Below are 13,241 nucleotides of genomic sequence, written 5' to 3'. Positions count from 1 at the left end.
TTCAAGCGCGAGTAGGTCAGAATTTTTAGCACGTCGTTACAAAGGCGTAGTGATTTTCAGAAGGCTATAAATCCTAAACCGTATATCGGATTTAGGAGAGTCTTAAACAAAAAGTCATCTACTCGAACCGAACTATCTAAAAATCAACTTTCCAGAAGTCCCAGTTGTCTGATCAGACACCGAAAAATAGTAAACAAGTGCTCCGGTGGGTTTCTTGGTGCTTGATGCTCATCACGGTTCTCATCCTTGATGCGTGTAAGCTTCAAGTGTACAACTCTTTGATGTTTTGGCATCACTTTGACCAAGTTTCAACCATCAACACACCATGTCAAGACTAAGGAGTAATACAACTCACTTAAGAGTTTTGGAAGGATGATGAACCAAGGTTACATCATGTTCTTAGTCTTAACACAAATACAAGTTCTATTCAAGATTAAAGCTACAAACTTTGGTTCAATCAAACAAGCAAGATCTTAAGTTACATAAATTTGATCAATCAAAGTAATGAAACTCTAAGCTAGAAAGCTTGGATCCCTTAACAAATAATCATGAGATTTCAAAGCTAGAAAGTTTGAATCTTTTATGTTCTTGAAGATCTTTAAAGCAACAAGCTAGATCTTCAAGTTTCATGAAGACCATAAACACAAGTTTTGATCTTTTAGCAAAAACAAAGTGATCTTAAGCTATAAAGCTTAGATCCATCAAAGTAATGAAGATCCAAAGCTAGAAAGCTTGAATCTTTTATGTTCTTGAAGATCTTTAGAGAAAAAGGCTAGATCATCAAGTTTCATGAAGATCATAAACACAAGTTTTGATCTTTTTAACAAAATAAAGAGATCATAAGCTAGAAAACTTAGATCTAACAAAAGTAATGAAGATACAAAGCTAGAAAGCTTGAATCTTTTATGTTCTTGAAGGATTCAAATCAAAGTTTGAATCTACAAGATATAACAAGATCAAAAAGCTAAAAAGCTTGATCTTAAGATGATGATGATGTCGTGATGATGAAGAGAAGAAGAAGAAGAAGAAGGAGAAGAAGAAGAAGAAGAAGAAGAAGAAGAAGAAGAAGAAGAAGAAGAAAATTTTAAAACTTACAATTTTTAGTGTGAGAAAGACTAGAGAGAAAATTAGAGAGCAAGTGTGTGTAAAATGAGAATGAAATCAAGTTTGAAATAAAGAATGAAGTGTGCTATTTATAGTGGTAATGGAGGTGGTTAGGCCGTGGGTAATGGGGGACAAAAAGGGAGATAACTTTTGCTTTTTGCATGGTGGTGGTCTAAAGATGGTGCTTATTGTTGGGATCTCATGCAACATGTTTAGTAATGGTTAATAAAAATACTAGTATGTTGGCTCATCTTAATGGGTTTTTATCCTACATATTAATGGATCATAATTCCATTAAAGTTGGGCTAACTTAAAAGTCCAATAGCTAGAGTAGGGTGGGCTTAAGTCCAATAAGGTAGAAAGTCCATTAAGACTAACTAGTGTGCATTAGTAAATTACTAAGCGTAATTAAGCAACCAATAAGCCAAGTAATTGTCATTAGAAAATAACAATTAGTATTACGTAGTCATAATATTCCAATTACGACAAAAGTTAAACGTGTACCAAAGTACATAGCTCGTTCTAAACGTCAAGTGACACTAACGGTCATAAAAGCATTCGGGGATCAAGTTAATTGATTAAGCACTTAATAGCACGCTGTAGGGTATTAACAAAAGTAATTATCATGAATAAAGATCCCAGAGCATAAACTAGCTCAGTACGCACATATACGCAGATTCGTGAAAGTATAGAGCACAAAAATATAAGTCGAAAAAGTCGGGTCGTTACAAAGAACAAATTCAGTCAAACAATATAGCTTGAATAGCATCAAAATATAGAGCAATTCATTATCAAAAGTCTTACAATAATATGAACACTAAGAGATTTAGCTAATCATGTTCATGGAAAAAACAAACAAACTCATAAACACAATATAATTCATAGTAATCTCACAAAAACTAATGAAAAATAAAGTACCAATGATGTTTAAATGACCAATCCTTGATCCTAGATGATAACTCCTTTAGAATTGATGAACTTTGGCTTTTGAATCACTAAAATCGCCCTAGTAGAGCTCCCAAACGGCCAAAATTCGTCCAAAATCGTACATACCCTAAAAATTGCTCGTATGCGAATTTAAATAGCTGATTATGTCGATGTTACTCTCGCCATCGCGACCCAAAATGGCTTGAGGGTCTCGCGATCGCGAGCCTTCCAGATGGGGGTTTCGCGGTCGCTTTTCGTTTTCTCAGTTGGCGAACATGACCCCGGCTCCATTCCCGCGACTGGTAACCATATCCTCGCGATCGCGAGACCTGAAACTCCGTTTGCAACTCGAAAAATCACTTAAAAAATTGGCGTTAACTCGGGTTCGAACCTGGAAATTTATACTCGATACTTTGGCCCCGAAACACTCTAAAATCATCAAAAATTATCATCACTCAACCAAAACACCACCTTGACATAAAAGGCGCTATCTTCAACTAAAATCATCGTAAAATCTTCACTCTTTATCATAAAACCAACAAAACGGAACACGATATTGCGAGATATTCATGTATAAACCGAGCAATATTAGTCTAGTTGCACTAGCGATCCGCGTTCTTCCGATCGTCGACGCGTGTTATTTTTCTTTTTTGGTGCATATGATATTTAGGATTCCTTTGTTGACGTGTTTTGGCATATTTTTTTTCCTTGTCAAAAGTGCGTTTTCACTCTATTAGTGAGTCTGTTTTCTTAGTGTACGTTGCTTGTGTCATATGTTTCTTTTTAAAGGCAATAGTTGGCATATCTTAACCTTGTTGTGTACTGCTCTGTATCAGATGTACTTGTTGATTTTCATATCAGTTTAATGTTATTATTTTTTTTCCTGAGATAAAAAAACTAATTACGACTATTTATTGCATGTTTTAAAAGCTTAAGTATATCATTTAAGCCCATGTTCAAAAAACGTCATTAATTATTTTAGTAACATGTTAAGGGTATTATGAATGAGAGATGATCCTCACACACAACCTTTTGATCCATGTATACATAATTACATATTATAACCTTAATTATATTTACAATAATAATATAAGTTCAACTCTTTAAATTAATCTAGAGGTATAACTGTAAATTGATTAGACAAAAGTGTAATTTGATCAAAAATTGATGTTTGAGGATCACCTCTCATTATGAATACACACCACTTTCTCCACATTTCATATCTCTTTCAAAATTTAAACTTACCCATACTCTTAAATTCGAAAAAGTTAGATCTCACTGTTACTGTTATTAAAGTCATCCTATTTTCTCAAATATAATATAGTAAATATAGTAATAGTAAGTAAAAAAAAAAGGTAATGGTAATTAGTAATAGTAATTAGTTATAATAATATTAAAAATATTAATAAATAAATAAAAAAAATACAAAACAATACTCCGTATCATGTATAAAAATAAAAACATGTAAACATTGCATCAAAGAAAAGCTCTTGTCATTACTGAATTCGGGAGATTACGTGTGTACCCTTGGATTGAGCATCGTTTTGGTGTGTTGTAAAATTTTTGGAGAATCCTTATATGACAAAACAATCGTACGACTTTGTTCGGGCAAGCTATTTGTTAGTATTGACTAATTTTAAAAATTCAGGTTTTATCCAATGTTATGTTACAGCGGATACCTGTCACCTTGATGTTAGGCATTCCGTCAGCAACAAATTTGACCACCTCACTTAGGTTTTCAGATAATAAATTCATTTGTGGTTGGTTTGAAGATAACGACACGATTAAAATTGAATATAAGATCAATGTGCTATTCATTGCGGTTTTTATCGACAAGTTAACAATGCTTTAATCGATACGATCACAAAAGTACGTGGGAACGCTCATGCACAGTCACAAAATCAGGTCGTTCATTACTCATTTTAAAAGCAACAAAAAGTAATGAAAGCTTTGATCCCATGTTCGATGACGCGATTAGGGACTTAAATGAAATGATTTTCTCAATTTTTTATTTCGAAATAAAGCAAAAAAAGATGATGGGGAATTTGTACTAATTTTCTCTTCTAACTCTCAATTTATGATGAAATGATTTTATTTCTTTTCAATTATTTTCTTTTCAGGCTTCCTTTTCATTTCTTTCTCCACAAAACTGTGGATACGGAGCCTTTTACAAAGTCAACACCAATTTAGGTTGCGTTTGATAAAACTGAATGATTTAGCACAGAATAATTCATAATCTGAATAATTGAAAGCTTATGAATGAAGTTGCTTTTGAATTAAAATAACTTGTTTGCTAATAATTTTAAACATATAATGTAAATGATTTTATCCTTAATAACCTTTTACATTAATTTAAGCATGTTACATAAAATTTAGGTGCTTAATGGTTAAGTAATAGATCCAGCTCTGAAAGGTTCAACGCTTAATGCTAAATCATTCGAACCATCTGTCATTCAGAGGTTAAAAACACACACGCTGAATACTTAATGAATCAGCATTCAACGTTTAAGCATCAAATTAAGAGTTAAACAAACGCATCCTTAAATTCAAAATTTAAACCATTATAAGTGTACAGGGTTTCAATTATCAGAATGCACAAGAAAATAGTTCGAAAAATATTCCAACCCACAAACATATACTCCTTTCGTCTCATCTTAAGTGTCCATTGTTGATTTTAAAATGTCTTTCTTGATTAATTTTGACCGTAAATATTTTTATTTGTGTTATATTATATTTGATGAAAATTATATAAATGAAAAATACATTTAAAATTCAATTCATTCATATAATTTCCATTTCCATTAAATATTATATAGAACGAATAAAGAAAGACTTTGAAAAGTTATCTTTTTTTTTTTTTTTTTGTAAACAAGGAAAACCTCCTATGAACTAGCACATTGGCTTCCCCATAGAAGTTAAAACCTCGGGTAATCAAGCCCCCCGAGCACGAGACCAGGTACCAGATGAATTGCGCATTATGCACACACTCTTATCACATTCCCTTTTTTAAACATTTTGGCAGAGCCAAGGATTAAACCCGAATGATTTACTTTATTGAGCAACTCGATAGTCATTCACGCAAGCTTACATTCAACACTTGAACATAAGGAGTACTTAAAAGCTCGACTCTTAGCCCTTAAGCACCTTTACCAAAATACCCCTTTACATTTTTATTATTTAATTTTCATTGATATAAAAACTAGTGATTGAATGAAGTAGGGTGTGGACTTGAAGAGACAAATTACGGATCGGATACAAGATGATCGGAGCAGGGAAGATGAAACAATACACTAATGTCGTCGATAAACCTCTCAGTAAAGGCAGACAAGAGGTAATTAATTCGCATTTGATCCATTCCGTACATCCACCCAATTTCCCCCCTTTTTTTAACCTAAGATCCCTAATTCCAATTTCAACCAATTTAATAAATCAGATGATAAAAAATGTTTGCAGGTGAGTTTAAGCGGATTCGCTTACTTATTTTCAGAGCTTGTTCAGTACAATCAGACTCAAGTTGATAACATTGGTGAACTTGAACGGAGGTAACTTTTTTTTTTTTTTTTTTTCTTTCCAGAAATTGATTTGTTAGATTAGGATTTATAATTTGCTACCTTGGCAATTGTGCTTAGTTCTTGATGATACGAGTCAACGTTTGATATTTATGTACATGTTTATAAATTTTGATCAGTGCTACTTAATGAAAAAGGATAATATGATATAAATTTGAGGGAACCGAAGTTGATCCTTATAAAAAGATAATAAGTTCAATTCAGGTACAGCAAATATTAAAAAAAATCTGTCCTTTTCAGATTTCATGTTTGATTAATTTGTTCCATTAGAAATCTTGAAATTTTTATTACATTTTCTTGTTACTTTTGCATATTTTTAATTGTAATTGAACTTATAATCCTTTTTTTGTTCAAGATAATGTTTGGTTTTCTCAATTAGGATGTTTTTACATTTATTTTACATTCTTACCAAATACATTTTTTGATATTTGCTCATTGAAAAGTGCTGTTAGTAAATTCTTAACGAATAATATAAGATGGTTATCGGTGTATTCAGACAATGATCTATGATTTCTTTGACGAAAGAGACTCACATGAACCCACAACCTTTTGGTTGATCAGCTGTTTAAATAAAATGATTTATGAATGTTAACTATGAATGAAAAAGTGTTGAATATCTTATACTTGGAATATGTATACGATACATGTGTTGGATGAAATATAAATATACAATCATGTGTTATGGATCAGATTGGAGGATGCTGGCTATGCTGTTGGAGTACGAGTTTTGGAATTACTTTGCCACCGGGAGAAGGTATAACACATTATCCATCTTCTTAATTGTTTGTCGGTTGAGTAAACTTATACTCAGTTTTAGGGAGAGTAGCACATGCAGTGTTTTTATAAAATCAATATAGAAGTACGCAAAAAAGTGTTAGTGAGTCAACCAATCTGACTCGACATGATATAATAATGATCTGGTTTAACAACCACCCAACCGACTTAGTTAGGCCAATTTTAGACATCTAATATTCGTGTTTGTGTGTATATATTTCTCTATGTGAGTCAGATTATTTATCGAGTTATGCCTATCTGTTGTTACCCAATGCAGTAACTCTTTCTATGTATCGTTTCAGGGTAACAGAAGAGAGACTCGATTGTTGGGCATTTTATCTTTTGTACATAGTACAGTGTGGAAGGTGCTTTTTGGAAAGGTTTGTACTATTTTCATTTTGAAGCAGTGATCTGATAAAGTTTTAAAATTTGTGTTCATTTTCTTTAAATATGCCTCTATGTGATACAAATGTATTATTAACATAATACTCCAGGTGGCTGACTCGCTTGAAAAAGGTACTGAACATGAAGACGAATATATGATTAGTGAAAAGGAGCTCTTAGTCAATAGGTACGTCTGTTTTCCAAATGGTTTCTACGCTCATTTCGTTCAGTATCTCATATAATCTCACTAGTCAGTATTTATACACCATTTTTTTTTTTTTTGTGTGTGTCAATTATAGATTTATTTCAGTACCAAAAGATATGGGGTCGTTCAACTGTGGTGCTTTTGTTGCTGGGGTAGTAAGGGTATGTGTTTTATACTTATATTGTTTGTAAATGCACATATTTTCACTTTTTTATGTATAAAATATTCTGAAGTTCGTTTTCTTCCCTCTTTAAAGGGTGTATTAGACAATGCTGGATTCCCGGCTGTTGTGACTGCGCATTTCGTACCGGTGGATGGTCAACAAAGACCTCGGACAACTATATTGATTAAGTTCGCTGAGGAGGTAGGATATATTATATTTGCCAATGGTATTACTCATATATTTTGTTTTTGGGTGAAATGCTCTTTACGTTGGCAAATACTGTCACTTTGATTTGATGTGGCTAAGTTATTTCCAGATTATATCTATTTTACTTTTTACTTGAGCTTAGTAAAGAAAACCCTCAGTATGTGAGATTGAAAAATATGTTAGGTCAAAAAGTCAACAACTTCGTCAAAAGTTACTTTAAACACTTCACAGAGAACGGGACATTGTGATTCCAATGTTAGATAATTGTGGCTTATAGATTTTGGAATTGAAAGATTGTCCCAATAATTGTGTTTTATTTTCGTAAGGTATACCATTAATTAGAGTTTCGACCGATTTTGTAATAGATCGGTCAGAATGGGTGATGTTTATCTCTAACGAGAAATGGGTCAAGTTTAATACTTGGTAATAGGAACTAAATCAAATGGATAGGAACTGATCTTGTAATAAACACCCTGATTTTGATATAGGTATTGCGAAGAGAAGCAAGATTAGGATGATTTTTGTCGAGTATAATCTGGCTTCGGAGTTCGACAGTTGCTGAAGGTTATGTCTTACATGAAGAACGCGTCTGAATTGATCTAAAGTTTGTTGCAGCAATAGGTATAACTTCTATTGAATCCAAGAGTGATCATAATAGCTTAAATTTGCGTGTATTACTTACAATTTGCGAGTAAGGTGTTTTACTGTTTTAGTACTCTTTATATTCAATGTCAATGGCAATGACCAAAGAGTTAACCTGTTAATCTGTTATTGTCTACATGTCCACGGTAATCAAAAGTTTGTTAAATGACGTTATGCTAGAATTGATAAGACTAACTTTAACTGGCAACTGATATGTAAAATAACGAAATATATATACATCATCATTATAACTGGATCAAATAGACTATAATTATGTGTATACATAATTATAAGTTGGATAAACAAAGAATGTTCAAACCAAATTTTTTTAGTCATGGATGTAGTAACTTAGCCTGATACTTTGCCTTACTCTAATGTTTATATGGACACATGGTCCGGACTCTAGATTCATAAATCCAGGCCAATGGGAATAATACCGCAATTCTAAATTAACCACTCGCTGAAAACTAACTGATCAAAACATCTCCCGTACCATTTTAGCAGTAGATGTTGACTTTTTCAAATTCAATTGGGAAGTGATATTTATACTTAATAAATCCACTTATATTTATGCGTTGATAACTTATATTGTATAAACGGCTAATGACAATAAAAGTGGATCTATCAAAAACGTAAGTGAATATATTATCACCCAATTTAATTTTATGAAACCATTTTTAATTGGCTGAAACTCCCAGGTATACTTGTGCGGCATACAACAATATCCAAATCTCATTAATATGAAAGAGTTACGGAGAGGTGAGATGTACATAATTATAAATTATTCCTTAAAATAAAGGAACTCGGAAAGTTATTCCCCCTCTACGCGAGGGCATAGAAAGACTGATTTCAGAAGGACCGACTCCAAAAGGATATGAGGTCAATATGTAATAAAATGGACATACGCGCATAATAAATATAAGTACGCAAATAAACATTTAATATGTTATTCGAGCAGTGACGTTCTAGGCAAATGTTTTTTGTTCCAAATAGATGGAGTTGATGGAAGGCAGAATTGTTTTCAGCTTCAACCTAAACCAAACACAATCTAATAATTAAGCACTATAGTTATATACAGCATAGGTGTTTTACTGTTTGCAACTGAATTTAAGTAACAAAGCTAACTGACACAGACTTGATAAAACCTGTTAACTAAATTGTTTGCTGCTATATCAACGACTTAAGTGATAACACAGCGAATTAGAGCTAGCCATCCCAGTTTTAATCAACAAAGTTCAAAATCACAAGTTGCCTGTAAAATCATGAATTATATAAAATGTTCATATGTTCACATGTCCACACACAAATGTGCACATGTGAATGAAAAAACTTTATACGTGATTTTAAAGGTAATTTAGAGGGTTCCTCGAACTATTTTATATTCATTCTTAAAGTATATCAACGTTCATATGTGATTGGCTCAACTACATATGTGAAAGCCCCATCATTTTAAAGTTCTTGCAGTTGTATACTTTTTATGATTCACATTTTAACTATTTGTTCTTCGAAGCTATATAGTCCCTGAAGTGGAAAAATGAAAGAATAAGAAAATAAGCTGCATATAGTACTCCCAATATCACCCCCATAATATACAACTATGCTAATTTTAGAAACAGAGCGTTAACTAAGATGAATTTTTTGCATTATAAGATTTCTCCAAACTGTGCAATCTTGCTCATTACAATGTGTGCATTTTCATAACTGAAAACACTAACATTATAACAGAATGGTGGTAGACGAGATCATTAAGCCAAACAAAAGCATTTAGAATCAGGCTTTTGTAGAAATAGTTAGTCAACATGCTATGAAAACAGATGTATACAAACATGTATGCTTAAGATCATATGTAATACTTGTATCACGGTTAAAAATTATAAACTTGATGCGGATAACATTGTTGATATGAGTTACGGAGTGAGTTTTAAGGAACACTAAGACCATTTTTAATCCTGCCTATGATGTCACATGCAGATTGTGTACTTTTTGGCCAAAAAGTGTAATCTGCCTGTGATGGTGGCAGTGTCAGGTTTTGACCCTCATTAACCCTGACACCCCTTTAAAGCGATTATTCCATCATTAACCCTAACGCCTCATTAACCCTGACGAACGCCCCTAGTTTGCCCGGCGCAGGTTCGGAACGTCGGTCCGGGTGGAGGAAATGACGGATCCAGACGTTTCGGAAGGGCGACGTCAAATAAAAGCCTTCACTCTTATTGCCTTATATGTGCATTATATATGCACAAAACCTATTAAATCGCTTTAAAGGTTCATTGATAATTGCACATTTACTTAATCATGGAATTATCTTAGGCTTCGTATATACATTGGTCAGTCTGTTGGCCCAATAAAACTAAAGGCCTAAGAAAGCAACAAAAGTTGTATATTGGTTTTAAAGCCCAATAAAGCTAACATGGGTATAATTATCGACTTCAACAAAAAATAACAGTAGTATGAAAAATGTGCTTTATAACTTGGTCACAAATAAATGTTATAAAAACATGAACATATCAGCTTATGAGCCTATGGATGGATACGAAGTGACTAGACGTGAAAAGATTTATAAACCTCTGTTCATCTTATGGTATAGAGAATACAAGTCTATACGTCACAGTTTGTCCTCAAACGTTACACGCGATTTATTATGAATCGAATCGCCTGGTTATTAATAGTAAGTATACTTGTTCTTGACGGGATCATTTTGACAACGTTGATTCTGCCAAACAGGACTCGTGTTCTTATAGATATAGTTACAAGATAATATCTGATATACTATAGATGTATTTGATGGTGGTACAAAAAATTCAACATCTTTAATAGGAAAGCGTAGACTTTAGTGGTTAACTTTCGGTTGTTGATATCAAAAATAGAAATGCTACAGTTTTAGATACAAAGTCAATATGGTTATGTGATTCTTATCTTGTCATATTTTATTTTTTGACGCTTTTTATTGTTTTTTAATCTCAAATTAATTTCAAACGCTTATGCGTGCAAATTGTTGTCACTGTGGATTTGGTTATTCTTTTATGTTGAAAAAGAGTCGCTTGTCTGTGCCGCCGTAAACTAACTTTGTTGGGCTAACACCTAAAATACTACTGCTGACTTCCTGAGTGGTTTTCTTTTTTTTTTTTTTTTTTTTTTTTTTTTTTTTTTTTAGTGAAAGGAAAAGAAAGAAATAAAAAAGAAAAAGATATTCTCGAATTTTTAGGTGGAAATAAAAAAGAAACAATGGAAAGGATATATTAAAATGTTTTTTTGTTTAATGTCTTTTCCATCTAAATCTAAAAATAGGATGATTATAGAGGAAAAGAAATAATGTATTACCAGTGCTGATTCAGAAACTTTTTTCTATGAATGCAAAAGTGATAAAACAGATCTAAAAAGCCTTATTCTTCATATACATCTTATCACACTGCAATCTTTCAAATTACAAATAGTGCGCTCAAACCAACTGAGCTGTACCACTTTTGTGTTTTAGTTTCTACATTTGTGTTATAATAACCAGATAGTCCAGTATCAATTTTATATTAATTATAACAAAAAAAAATTCACGAATAATTTTCGATCGTCGGGGGCGAATGACCCCGGTTGCCCTAAGGTGGATCCGCCCCTGTATATTACTTCGTATGTATACGTATATGTTTATAATAACAAATATTATAATTATAATTATAACTCTAGCAAAGTCTCATACAATTTTACTTCTTATCATTTATACGCGCGTCTCTCATTTTATAAAAATCGTCATGACGTTATTTATTATAGAGTTCCCACCCACTAGTCTCATTTTTCATATTCTATATCTATATATTCTTATTGATTATTATTGTTATTGATCACTCAAATTTAGGTATGTACATCTTCTCGATCACTCAATAATTAATGAATTTCTTTCAGTTCTTTTGTTATCCTTTATAAGTTATGGCGTATTATATTCTGTTTCATGATCATTTTTTCCTTTCCATCCTTTTACGTTTAAAAAAAACTCAGAGAATGCGGTCTACAATATTGGAACTCAAAACGAACTTAAATAGCATCTATTCAAACAGGTACATGCTGGTCCTATATTCTTGAAAATAACAATTATCTAACGCATAATGTACTATCATATGTCAAAAAAGTATTGACAAATAGTCATTCTATCAAAAGTCACGATACGACAAATGAACTCGATCATGTGATCATGTGATTGAAATAATGCACGTCTACTCCTTTCCTTGCATGAAATTTGCCTACGCGTGTGGAATAATACTACTATATCATCGATAATTGATGTCATACGATATTTTTGTTTTCGTAGACAAGTTGCTACATTAATTAACTACTACGGAGTATAATTATAACTTAATAAAAACTTGAATTCGATTTTTCATTATTTATAGTTAGCACACATGTCTCACGTTTTAGCTATATATGGAAGATCAATAGAAGAAGCTAATGATTCATTAGACCATTTCTATTCGACAACTGGATGACTGAACAATTAAATTGTCAACTCAGCATCAGGTTAATTCATTCTTGGATGACAACATTTAGTCATCCGGTATACGAGTGTCATTATGATGACTATTGGGGCTTTACGTGCTTATATTTTTAATGACTAAAAAATAAAAATGGAACATAAATAGCATCAATTCATTTCCTAAAAGGTTTATTTGGTCCCATATTCTTGAGAATAAGTTAATCGTAGACAGAAATATATGTTGGTTCGACCTACATTTATACGAGTAGGTAGTTTTATTTTATTTTTTAAATAATTTTGTTGTTTTCAAAACAAAATATGGTTTTTGATTAAAAACAAGTTTAAGAAGTCTTTTTAAATAATTTTTTTATAATAAAATCACACACATAAAGCGTATGTTTGGTTGAAAGACTTTTGGGACATGTAGGCACAAAGATTTTTGAAATTTTTAGAAGACTTTAGCTTTTATAAAAAAAAAAAAAAAAACTTTTATCTAATAAAAATATTCGTTTAGTTAAAATTGATTACAGTTTTATAGACGGAGGGAAAAAATTAAAAGTTAGAGCTAAAAGCTAATAGAACTCTCGTTCGAGAAAAAAGCTACTAGCTTTTAATCATTTTACTTTTTATTTTTACAGTTTCAGCTACTCTACCAAACACCTAAATGCATATAAAAAGCTAACAGCTAACTACCAGCTACGAGTTACAAGCCACCAGCTACAAGCTACAAGCTACAAGCCACAAGCTACTAGCTACAAACTACCATATAGTTTTGTTAAACATACCCTTAGAGTTAGCTACTATCTA

General features: G+C 32.1%; 1 protein-coding gene across 1 annotated transcript; it reads left to right on the top strand.

Annotated features, from left to right (window-relative positions):
- The first annotated feature begins 5,207 nt into the window (after window positions 1–5,207).
- LOC139893095 (uncharacterized) lies at window positions 5,208–8,149 on the top strand. Its single transcript, XM_071876232.1, has 8 exons — window positions 5,208–5,362; window positions 5,485–5,573; window positions 6,291–6,354; window positions 6,677–6,754; window positions 6,869–6,945; window positions 7,058–7,124; window positions 7,220–7,327; window positions 7,822–8,149. Exons 1-8 carry the CDS (start codon window positions 5,291–5,293, stop codon window positions 7,849–7,851), a joined length of 585 nt encoding a protein of 194 aa, XP_071732333.1. The 5' UTR covers window positions 5,208–5,290; the 3' UTR covers window positions 7,852–8,149.
- Window positions 8,150–13,241: the final 5,092 nt, after the last annotated feature.

This window comes from Rutidosis leptorrhynchoides, chromosome 2, assembly GCF_046630445.1.
Source record: "Rutidosis leptorrhynchoides isolate AG116_Rl617_1_P2 chromosome 2, CSIRO_AGI_Rlap_v1, whole genome shotgun sequence".
NCBI lineage: Eukaryota > Viridiplantae > Streptophyta > Magnoliopsida > Asterales > Asteraceae > Rutidosis > Rutidosis leptorrhynchoides.
Note: the sequence above shows the minus strand (reverse complement) of the source record. Positions and strands in the feature narration are given on the sequence as shown.

Excerpts from the sequence above, each read along its gene's own strand:
- LOC139893095 (XM_071876232.1), top strand. The coding sequence starts at position 5,291 with ATGATCGGAGCAGGGAAGATGAAACAATACACTAATGTCGTCGATAAA. Across the intron at positions 5,363-5,484 it reads TCAGTAAAGGCAGACAAGAG|GTGAGTTTAAGCGGATTCGC; the intron begins GTAATTAATTCG and ends AAATGTTTGCAG. Across the intron at positions 6,946-7,057 it reads AAGGAGCTCTTAGTCAATAG|ATTTATTTCAGTACCAAAAG; the intron begins GTACGTCTGTTT and ends TGTCAATTATAG.